At 65.0% G+C, this 11,300-nt stretch overlaps 1 protein-coding gene across 1 annotated transcript; it reads left to right on the top strand.

Annotated features, from left to right (window-relative positions):
* The first annotated feature begins 1,878 nt into the window (after nt 1-1,878).
* On the top strand, nt 1,879-9,759 carry TXNIP (thioredoxin interacting protein). Its single transcript, XM_068136694.1, is given in 10 exon segments — nt 1,879-2,493; nt 4,319-4,391; nt 4,512-4,659; nt 4,942-5,044; nt 6,653-6,909; nt 7,005-7,161; nt 7,824-7,882; nt 7,884-7,952; nt 7,954-7,974; nt 9,629-9,759. Coding segments are annotated over 10 exon segments (1,188 nt in total). The 5' UTR covers nt 1,879-2,243; the 3' UTR covers nt 9,680-9,759.
* The last annotated feature ends 1,541 nt before the right edge of the window (nt 9,760-11,300 follow it).

Below are 11,300 nucleotides of genomic sequence, written 5' to 3'. Positions count from 1 at the left end.
CCCTCCTTGTGGGGAATGGTTTTTTTTTTTTGGGGGGGGGTCCCTTCCCGAGCTCTGGAAGCGCAGGAGAGGAGAAGCTGGGAAGGGGAAAGGAGCGAGGAGCAAACAGCAGCTGCCTGGCAGAGGCTCAAGGAGGAGACTTTGCGGCTGCTCAGCAGAAAAAGGAAACCCCAAAGGCATCGAGGAAAAGAAAGTTCCAGGAGGCAAAACGACTTGGATTAGGAGGGGAGAGGAAAGGGGGGGGGGGGGAAATCAAACAGCCCCCTCCCCAAATCCCAGCTGGAAAAGGAGGGATGAGGGAGAAGCTCCCAGCTGGAAAACAAGGACATCTTGTAGGACGTTTGGAGTTGTTTGTTCTCCTTTAGGACTTGTTGACACCAAGCAAAGAGTTCTGATTTCCACCCCGGGGGTGGAGAAAGTTCTGGAGGGTGGGGGCTGGGGGTGGGGGGGGGCTGGAAAATGAGGGGTAGGGGGCTGGAAAATGAGGGGTAGGGGGCTGGGAAGTGAGGGGTGGGCTTCAGAGCTTCTCAGAGGTTCGTGGTGGTCATCCCACCCCAGAGTCATCCCAAAGCACCCCCAAAAAGCTTCCCCCCCCCCCCCCCAAACAAAGATCTTGGAATGGGTTGGGGGGGAGGGAGGGTCCACACTTGGCTGCCAGTGGCAGGAGGGGGATTGGGGGGGAAGGGTCCCCAAAATATAGGGGGTGGGGGAGAGGGTGAGGATTAACCCCTCCCCCCCCAGTTCCCTGCCAGTGACAGGAAAGGAGTTTTGGGGGAAGGGTCCCCAAAAGATGGGGGGGGGAGGGGGGGGGGAGTACCCCCCACTTCCTTTCCAGGGACAGGAGAAGGATTTTGGGGGGGAAGGGTCCCCGAAGTAGAAGGAGGTGAGGAGAGGATGAGGATCTCCCAGGTCCTTTCCAGTGGCAGGAAGAGGATTTGGGGGGCAGGGGGGAAGGGTCCCCAAAACATGGGGGGGGTGGGAGTCTCCCATTAAAGGGTGGGGGGGGGTCACACTTCCAGCGACAGGAAGAGGATTGTGGGGGCGGGGGAAGGGTCTCCAAAACACAAGAGGGTGGGGAGAGGGTGAGGGTCCCCCAGGTCCTTTCCACTGGCAGGGGAAGGGTCCCCAAAACCTGGTGGGTGGGGTCCCCCCATTGATGGGGCGGGCGGGGGGGGGGATGAGGGAAGAGGCAGATGAAAACCCCCCCCCTGCTTTAAGCCCCCCCTCGCAGGGTCAAGCTTTGATCCCCAACCCCAGATCTCTCCATTTTTACCCCAAAAAAACGAGGGGGGGGGGGGGGGGGCGTGCAGGGGTCGCATGGGGGGGGGGGGGGGGAGGAGGAAAAACCTCGAGCAGAGGGAGGCCATGGGGGTCTCTAATGAAGGGGGAGGAGGGACACACAAGATCCCCCCCCCAAGGGCTGAGGGGGGACCCCCCCCAGGACCCTCCCCAATGTACCCAGCCCGGACAAACAAGTCCCGAACTGGTTCCCCCCCTTCCCCCCCCCCCGCGCAGGGAGCTGCGTGCGGCCCCCGCGGCTGGGAACGCTCCGTTCCCCGCTCCCCCATTGGCCGAGCGCCACCACCCATCCTCTCTCCCTATTGGCCCTCCCAGCCGTCACTCCGCCCCTCACCTCCCGCCCCCCCCCTTCCCCTCCTCCCCCAGCCCCGCGCTCGCCCGCTCTCCCCACACACGCTGTCCACGCTCCGCGGCCGGCGCTGCCATTGGCCGGCGGCGCTGTAAACAAGGCGGCGGCGGCCAATGGGGGAGCCGATCACGCGAGCGGCGCGCCGAGCCACGCGCCGGCGGCGTGGTGCCGCCGCCGCCGCCGCCGCCGCTGGGGGCGCGCAAGGGGCTCCGCGGCTTACAAAAGCGGCGGGCGGCGGCCGGGCGCCGCACTCATCAGCGGCGAGGCGGCGGCGCTGGTGCTGCTTGTGCCCGGCAGGAGTGCTGCCCTTCCTCTCTTTTTCCCCGGCTTATCCCCTCTGCTAGGCGGAGAAGCCAGGATTTAAAGCCCACTTTTGTCGCGTTCCGGCGGCTCAAGCCGGGAGAGTTTCCTCCCTCCCTCCCTCCTCCGCGAAGGGAGAAAGCAACTCTCCGCTCCTGCTCCTTCCGCGCAGCTCCTCCGCTGCTGCGCTCCTGCTCCCCGCGCAGCTCCTCCGTTGCTACTTTCCTGCTCCCCGCGCAGCTCCTCCGCTGCTTCCCCGCACGCCGCGCAGAGGCTCGGAGGCTCAGGCTGCACCATGGTGATGTTCAAGAAGGTGAAGACGTTCGCCCTGCTCTTCAGCGAGCCCGAGAAGGTTTACTGCAGCGGGGAGAAGGTGGCCGGGCGCGTCCTGGTGGAGGTGGCCGAGGTGACCCGGGTCAGCGCCGTCAAGGTGCTGGCCTGCGGCGTGGCCAAAGTCAACTGGGCCAAGGGCCCCCAGCAGTGCCGGCAGGAGATGGAGTACCTGCGCTTCGAGGACGTGCTCAGCCTGGAGGAGCAGCCCACGGGTGAGGGGCTGCGGCGGGGAGGAGGGAGGGGAGGGAGCGCCGGGGGTGTGGGGTTGGGGGAGAGGGAGGGGAGGGGGGGGGTGGGAGGTCGAGGGGCAGATTGGTTGGGTGCCGTCGGAGGGGATGGAAGTGCGGGGAGGGGGTGGGGGGGACAGGGCTTAAGGGGTTGAGCAGCTTGGTTGGGTCCCGTCGGAGGGGATGGAGGTGCGGGGCGGGGTTGGGGGGGAGAGGGCTTAAGGGGTTGAGCAGGAGCTTGGTTGGGTCCCGTCGGAGGGGATGGAGTTGGGGGGGTGGAGGGGAAAGGGCTTTAAGGGGTTGGGCAGCAGCTTGATTCGGTCCCGTCGGAAGGGATGGAGGTGCAGGGAGGGGGTGGGGGGTTGGGGGGGAAAGGGCTTAAGGTTGAGCAGTAGCTTGGTTGGGTCCCTTCGAGGGGATGGAAGTGCAGGAAGGAGTTGAGGGGTTGGGGAGGGAAGGGAAAGAGCTCGGGAGGTCGAACAGCAGCTTGGTTGTGTCCCTTCGAGGGGATGGAGGTGGGGGGTCTGGGGGAAAGGGCTTAAGAGGTTGAGCAGCAGCTTGGTTGGGTCTCATCCGAGGGGATGGAGTTGGGGGGGGTGGAGGAGAAAGGGCTTGGGAGGTTGAGCAGCTTGGTTGGGTCCCGTCGGAGGGGATGGAGGTGCGGAGAGGAGAGGGCTGAGGGGCTTGGTTGGGTCTGTCCTGGGGAGGAAAGGGCTTAAGGTTGAGCAGCTTGGTTGTGTCCCTTCGAGGGGATGGAAGTGCGGGGAGGAGTTGGGGGGTTGGGGAGCGAAGGGAAAGGGCTTGGGAGATCGAGCAGCAGCTTGCTTGGGTCTCTTCGAGGGGATGGAGGTGCGGGGAGGGGTTGGGGGGAAAGGGCTTAAGGGGTTGAGCAGCTTGGTTGGGGTCTCTCTTTGGGGCGGGGGGGGGGTGGGAATGGAGGTGCGGGGAGGAAGGGGCTTAGGTCGAGCAGCAGCTTGGTTGGGTCCCTTCGCGGGTGAGGGGGAGCGGAGGTGCGGTGCTGGTTGCTGTCGGGGGCTAAACGCTGCGGGAGGCGGAAGGCAGCCGGCAGCCAGGGCTGGAGGTGAAGCAGCGAAGGGATGGGAGGAAAGGGGCAGGAGTTGGTGGAGTTTGAGTTTGGAAGGGAGGGAGGGAAGCCGGCAGGACCCGGGCAGGGGGGCAGCAGGAGCAGCCTGGTGCGGCGGAGGGGCAGAACCAGCCGGGCGAGGGCTAGCAGAGCAAGCAGCTGGGCGAGCGCTCGGCTGGCCGGGGGTGCCCGCGGGCAAGCGAGTGCCAGGCTGGGCTTGGGCAGGGCGCAGGCGGCGGCCGGGGGAGGGGCAAGCACGGAGCCTTGAGGTGGGGGTGGGGGGGAAGCCCTTCGGCAGCCGCAGGGTGCAGGAGGCTCCGGGGCAGGCGACAGAGATGGGGACCTGGTCCTGGGAGATAACGCTGGGGGGGAGGTGACGTCACGGGGATGGGAGATAGATAAGGAGGGGATGGGGTGCGGGGGGTGGGGGGGAACAGAGCCGGGACAGAGTGAGCTGGGACAGGGTGTGCCAGCCCCGGGCGGGGGTTGAGGGGGGTGGCAGGAGGGAGGATGTGGGAAGGAGAAGCGAGGTAGAACCGCGGCGGGGGAAGGTGCGAGGCTGTCCCCGGGGCCGGGAGGCTCTCTCCCTGCACGCAGCCGGCGCAGCGCTTGGCGCCTCCTGTCGGCGGGACCGGGGGGGCTGGGGGGCTATGGGGAGGGCTAGGTGGGAAGCCAAGCCCCGGGGGGCTGCAGCTGACCCTCTCCCTGTCCCTTCTCCCCTGGTAGATGAGGACGGCTCTGTCATCCTGCGCCCCGGCAACAAGTACGAGTACAAGTTCGGCTTCGAGCTGCCCCAGGGGTGAGTAGGGAGGTCAGAGCTCTGCCTGCTGGAGGAGACCCTGAGCTTGGATCCCCGCCCCCGTCCCGACTCTGGAGCGCCCCCCCGCGGGGGTGGCTGACCCCTGGCTCTCCCCTGCAGGCCCCTGGGCACCACCTTCAAGGGCAAGTATGGCTGCGTGGATTACTGGGTGAAAGCCTTCCTGGAGCGCCCCTCCTTCCCCACCCAGGGGGTCAAGAAGCGCTTCGAGGTGATGGACCCTGTGGATGTGAACACCCCAGAGCTCTTGGTGAGCACAGCTCCCACCCCCATCCCCTCCTTGGGTTGGGTTGTTTGGGGGGTGAGGAGCCCTGAGGGGGGGGGGGTGGAGGGGGGGGTGAGGTCAGACCGACCTGGGGCATTAAGGGGCTTGGGTGCTCAGCAGGGCTTAAGTGCTTAGGGGGGAGGTTAAGAGGTTCTGGTTGCTTCTGGAGGGTGGACACCAAAGCTTGGGGAGGAAGGCTGGAGGAGGGGTGGGGGGGTGGAGGAGCAGTGGGTGCTGCCCTGGGCTGACAGGGTGGTGTCTGTGCAGTCCCCAGTCGCTGCCAAGAAGGAGAAGAAGGTCTCCTGCATGTTCATCCCTGATGGCCGCGTGTCAGTCAGTGCCCAGATCGACAGGAAGGGCTTCTGTGAAGGTGAGCAGCTGGCAGAGGTCAGCCCCAGCACAGGAGGTTCCACCTCAGCCTGAGGAGGGTCCTCTGCTCTGCACTGCCAGGGGCACAGGGCCCTGGAGCAGCCTGCCCAGGGGAGAGGGAGAGGTGGTGGAGTCTCCTCTGGAGACTTCCCAGCCCTGTCTGGGTGTGCTCCTGTGGGAGCTGGGCTGGGCTCTGTGATCCTGCTCTGGCACTGGAGGATCTCTGGGGATCCCTTCCAACCCTGAACCATCCTGTGGGATGAGGATTGGGGTGGGTGGGATGGGTGGGGGGCGAGCCTGGCTGTGCTCTGCTGGGAGGGGGAGGTGGCAGCTGGGCCAGGGGGGAGAGGATAGGGAGGATAGTGTGTGTGGTTGGAGGAGTTGATAAGGGGGGGGGGGATAGGACTGGGATGAAGATAGGATGGGGGGGGAACAGGACAGGGATGAGGACAGGGACAGTGGGGGAGTGGGCTAGGATGGGATAGGACAGGAGGGACAGTGGGGATGGGATAGGACAGGGATGAGGATGGGATGGGGGGGGATAGGACAGGGATAGTGGAGATGGGATAGGATGGGATGGGGGGGATAGGATGGGATGGGGTGGATAGGACGGGATGGGGGGGGATAGGACAGGGATAGTGGAGATGGGATGGGATGGGGGGGGATAGGAGGATGGGGGGGGATAGGACAGGGATAGTGGAGATGGGATAGGACAGGGATGGGGATGGGATAGGACAGGGACCGGGGTGGGGGCGTAGGACAGGGATATGAGGATGGAGTTGGGGGAACAGGATAGGACAGGGACAGTGGAGATGGAATAGGACAGGGATGGGGTTGGGGGGGGATAGGACAGGGATGGGGATGAGGTGGGGGGGATAGGACAGGGATGGGGATGAGGTGGGGGGGATAGGACAGGGATGGGGATGAGGTGGGGGGGATAGGACAGGGATGGGGATGAGGTGGGGGGGATAGGACAGGGATGGGGATGAGGTGGGGGGGATAGGACAGGGATGGGGATGGGATAGGACAGGGATGAGGGGGCTGGGGATGGGATTAGAACAGGCATGATGATGGGGGGGGATAGGACAAGGATGAGGATAGGGTGGGGATGGGATAGGACAGGGGACCGTGGCGGGAAGGATACGACAGGGATGAGGACAGGGATGAGGACGGGATGGGGGGGACAGGATAGGACAGGGGACAGTGGAGATGGGGTAGGACAGGGTTGAGGATGGGATAGGGCAGGGATAGGTTGGGGGAGATGGGACAGGGATAGTGGGGATGGGATAGGACAGGGACGAGGATGGGGTGGGGATGGGATAGGACAGGGATGAGGCTAGGATATGGACGGCGGGTGAGGACAGGTGTGCCGGCAGGGGCAGCGGTGAGGACAGGTGTGCCGGCAGGGCAGCGGTGAGGACAGGCGTGCCGTCAGGGCGTCGGCGAGGATAGGCCGTGCCGGCAGGGCGGCGGTGGGGATGCCACTGGGGCAGTGGTGCGGATGGGGCGTGCCGGCAGGGCGGCGGCGCAGATAGGTGTGCCGGCGCCCCTCCCGGTGGGGCGAGGGTCCCGCGGCCGCCGGCGCTGAGCCCCCGCTGCCCCCCCGCAGGGGACGAGATCTGCATCAACGCCGACTTCGAGAACAGCTGCTCGCGCATCGTGGTGCCCAAGGCGGCCATCGTGGCCAAGCACACCTACCTGGCCGGCGGCCACACCAAGGTCTTCAGCCAGAAGCTCTCCTGCGTCCGCGGCAGCCACATCGTCTCCGGCACCTCCGAGGCCTGGCGCGGCAAAACCATCCGCGTCCGCAAGCTGAAGCCTTCCATCCTGGGCTGCCACATCCTGCGCGTGGAGTACTTCCTACAGGTGGGCATGGGGGGGGATGCACTCCTGGGACCCCCTCCCCCGGTGTCCCCCTGCCCTGGTGTGTGACCCTCTGCCCTTCTTCTCCCCTCCCCCAGATCTATGTCAGCGTCCCCGGCTCCAAGAAGATCCTCCTGGAGCTGCCGCTGGTGATCGGCAGCCGCTCCGGCATCGGCAGCCGCAGCTCCAGCATGGCCAGCCAGGCCAGCTCCGAGATGAGCTGGGTGGACCTCAACCTCCCTGACGCCCCTGAAGGTGAGCCGAGGGGCAGAGAGGAGAGAGCGCTCCCTGGGGGTGGGCAGAGAGGAGAGAGCGCTCCCTGGGGGGTGGGCAGAGAGGAGAGAGAGCTCCTTGGGGGTGGGCATGGAGGGGAGGGAGAGCTCCTGGGGTGGGCACAGAGAGGAGAAAGAGAGAGAGCTCCTTGGGGGCGGGCATAGAGAAGAGGGGGGAGAGAGAGCTCCTGGGGTGGGCACAGAGAGAGAGAGCTCCTGGCGTGGGCATAGAGGAGAGAGCTCCTAGGTGGGCATCAGCAGAGGGTTGAGGAGCTCTTGGGGTGGGCATAGAGGAGAAGGGAGAGCTCTTAGCGTGGGGCATAGAGAGGAGAGAAAGAGCTCCTGGAGGTGGGCACAGAGGGGAGAGAGGGAGAGCTCCTGGGGTGGGCACAGAGAGGAGAGAGAGAGCTCTTGGGGGTGGGCATAGAGGAGAGAGAGAGAGCTCCTGAGTGGGCATCAGCAGAGGGTCGAGGAGCTCCTGGGGGGTGGGCATAGAGGAGAGGGGGAGAGCTCCTGGGGTGGGCACCCCACAGGATCAGGGAGCTTGGGGTGGGGGTGGGTGGGCAGGGGGCGGCGGAGGGGGTGGTAGTGGTGGTGCAGCCATGGCAGGGGGGGGAGCTCACAGGTGGGCTCCCTGCCTGGCAGCTCCTCCCTGCTACCTGGACATAGTCCCCGAGGACCACCGGCTGGAGAGCCCAACCACCCCCCCTGCTGGAGGAGGCCGACAGCTTCGACAGCCCCATCTTCATGTACGCCCCCGAGTTCAAGTTCATGCCCCCCCCCCACCTACACAGAGGTGAGCAGCCCGGCAGGGGGCGCCAGGGGGCCGGGAGAGACGGGGGGAAGGGGGGCTTGGGAGGGGGAGAGAGGAGGGATGGGTGAACGGGGTGAGGGAATGGGGGTAGGATGGAGGTGGGGATTGGGGATGGGTGGAGATGAGATGAAGATGGATGGAGGTGGGGGATTGGGGGGGAGGATAGTGATGAGGATGGATGGGGTGAGGGATTGGGATGAGGATGGACAGGTGAGAGAGAGGGTGAGAGGATAATTGGGATGAGGTTGGATGGGGTGAGAAGGATTGGGGATGAGGATGGGAGGGGTGGGATGAGGGATAGGGTGATGAAGATGGACAGGTGGGGGGATAGGGTGAGAGGATAATCAGGATGAGGATGGATGGGATGAGAAGGATTGGGGATTAGGATGGGAGGGGTGGGATGAGGGGATGGGATGAGGAGTGAGGGATAGGGTGATGAGGATGGACAGGTGAGGGATAGGGTGAGGATAATCAGGATGAGGATGGGATGGGGTGAGAGGATTGGGGGTGGTGAGGATGGAGGAGTGGGGTGAGTGAGGGAGAGAACGGAGGAGTGGGATGAGGAGTGAGGGGTAGGGTCAGAGGGTAATCAGGAGGAGAATGAATGGGGTGAGAGGATTGGGGGTGAGGATGGAGGGGGTAAGGGATAGGGTGAGAGGATAACCAGGATGAGGACGGGTGGGATGGGGATGAGGATGGGAGGGGTGGGATGAGAAGTGAAGGATAGGGTGAGAGGGTAATCAGGAGGAGGATGGATGGGGTGAGAGACTGGGATGAGGAGGGAAGGGTAAGAGTGGGGATGACATGAGTGAGGGATAGGGTGAGAGAGGAGTGATGAGGAGGGAGGGGGGTGAGAGGACTGGGGGGTGAGGATGGAGGAGTTGGATGAGGAGTGAGGGATAGGGTGAGAGTAAGGATGAGGATGGAGGGGTGAGGGACTGGGATGAGGAGGGAAGGGTAGGATTGGGGATGGAATGAGGAGTGAGGGTTAGGGTGAGAGGCTAATCAGGATGAGAATGGATGGGGTGAGAGGATTGGGGGTGAGGATGGAGAGGGGAGGGATAGGGTGGGAGGATCATCAGGATGAGGATGGATGGGGTGAGAGGATTGGGGGTGGTGAGGATGGAGGAGTGGGATGAGGAGGGGGTAGGGTGAGAGGGTAGTGATGAGGATGGGAGGGGGGTGAGAGCAGTGGGGATGAGGATGGATGGGGTGAGGGACTGGGATGAGGAGGGAAGGGTAGGATTGGGGATGGGATGAGGAGTGAGGGCTAGGGTGAGGATAATCAGGATGAGAAGGGATGAGGGGTGAGGGGGTTAGGGTGAGAGGATGAGGAGGATGGAGGGGTTAGGGTGAGAGGATGAGGAGGATGGAGGGGTTAGGGTGAGAGGATGAGGAGGATGGAGGGGTTAGGGTGAGAGGATGAGGAGGATGGAGGGGTTAGGGTGAGAGGATGAGGAGGATGGAGGGGTGAGGGGTAGGGGTGAGAGGATGAGGATGGATGGGGTGAGGGTGAGAGGGTGATGGTGAGGCTGAGGCTGGATGCAGCTGAGCTTGAGGAGGGGGTGGGGGAGGTGGCGCTGCCCGGCCTTGGGACAGTGCCTGAGTGCAGCCCCCTCCCCTCTTGCGCCCCCAGGTGGATCCCTGCGTGAACAACAACAACAGCAGCAGCAGCAATGTGCAGTGAGGGCAGCGCTGAGGCCTTGTCCTGGACTCTGGACTCTGGGCTCTGACTCTGGAGCTCGCTGCGGCTGCACCGCCCCGGGGGGGGGGACCTGCCCCCGGGGTGGGGGGGGACCTGCCCCTGGTGGGGGGCCCTGCCTGCCACCCACCCCTGGCTTGACCTGGAGAGAAGAGGAGGGGCAGGAGACCCTCGGGGTTGGGGCTAGAGGGAGAAGCCCCCAACCCCTTGGAGAGAGGACAGATGGCAGCCCCCCGAAGCCTGAGGGGGGGGGCAGAGCCTCACGGAGATGCCTTTGACCTGCAGCCCCTGGGGGGCGCTGCAGGGTTGGGGGGGCCTGGACCTTGGCCCCCCTCCCGGTGCTCCTCGGCCACCTTGGTGCTCCTGAAGCCGTCCTGAAGTCATCCAACTGTGCTGAGCCTTGGAGGGGACCCTCCACCCCGGCCGGGGGAACCCAGGCCTGGCGCTCACCAGCTGCTGCCAGCCTCAGCCTGCGGCAGGGGAAGCCCTCTGGGGGGGTCCCTGCACTAAGACCCCTGCTCTGGGGGTGCCTCTTTTGGGGGGGGTCCCCTGCTTTGGGGGTCCCCTGCTTTGGGGATCCCTCTTCTGGGGGTCCCTACTCTGGGGGATTCCTCCTCTAGGGTCCCTGCTCTGGGGGGGGTCCCCTGCACTGAGACCCCTGCTCTGGGGGGGGTCCCTCTTTTGGGGGGGGGGTCCCTGCTTTGGGGATCCCTTTCCTTGGGGGGTCCCTCTTCTGGGGTCCTTCTTTTGAGATCCCTACTCTGGGGGGTCCCTGCTTTGGGGGTCCCTGCTCTGGGGTCCTTCCTTGGAGGTCCCTGCTCTGGGGATCCCTCTTTGGGGGGGGCCCTGCTTTGGGGGGTCCCTCTTCAGGGGGGGCCCTGCTTTGGGGGATCCCTTCTCTGGGGTCCTTCCTTTGGGATCCCTGCTTTTTGGGGGTCCCTTTTCTGGGGGATTCCCCCCTCTGGGGTATCCCTGCTCTGGGGGGGGTCCCTCTTTTGGGGGTCCTTCCTTTGGTGATCCCTTTCCTGGGGGGGTCCCTGCTTTGGGGGATCCCTGGGGTCCTTCCTTGGGGGTCTCTGCTCTTGGGGTCCCCTCCCCTGGAGTGTGGAACTCTTTTCTGTGGTGTTTTTTTTTTACTGGGGGTGTTTTTTTTATGGGGAGGGGGTTTTGGGGGTGCTCTTTTTTGGGGGGGAGGGGAGGGAAGAGGGGGGAGGGGGATGAGAGCTTCACTTTTGTACCTGTGGTTGGTGTCCCTTAACCCCTGGGGGGTGAGGAGGCCTCAATAAAGTCTTGCTGGCACCTGCCTTGGCCTGGATGTCTTCACTTGGGGGGGCACAAGGGGGGTGGGCACCCCGGGGGTCCTGGGGGGGAGGACCCCTCCCCTCCTCTCCCCCCTTCCCCCCCCCCCCCCGTGGGTGACCCCAGGACCTTTGGGTGCTGGCTGCTGGGGGAGGTTTGGGGCAGCAGCTGACCGAAGCTGGGCAGGAAAAGGGAGGTCTGGAGGGGGAAGGTCCAAAGGCAGTCCCCAGGGGCAGGGGGAGGGGGGCAGGGGGGGGTCCTGCTGGGCACCTGCAGCCTTCATCACCTTCAGCTTCATCACCTTCAG

This window comes from Melanerpes formicivorus, unplaced genomic scaffold, assembly GCF_026170545.1.
Source record: "Melanerpes formicivorus ecotype bairdi unplaced genomic scaffold, bMelFor1.0.p_v2 SCAF_3012, whole genome shotgun sequence".
Taxonomy (NCBI): domain Eukaryota; kingdom Metazoa; phylum Chordata; class Aves; order Piciformes; family Picidae; genus Melanerpes; species Melanerpes formicivorus.
This window is presented reverse-complemented; position numbering and strand designations above follow the sequence as displayed.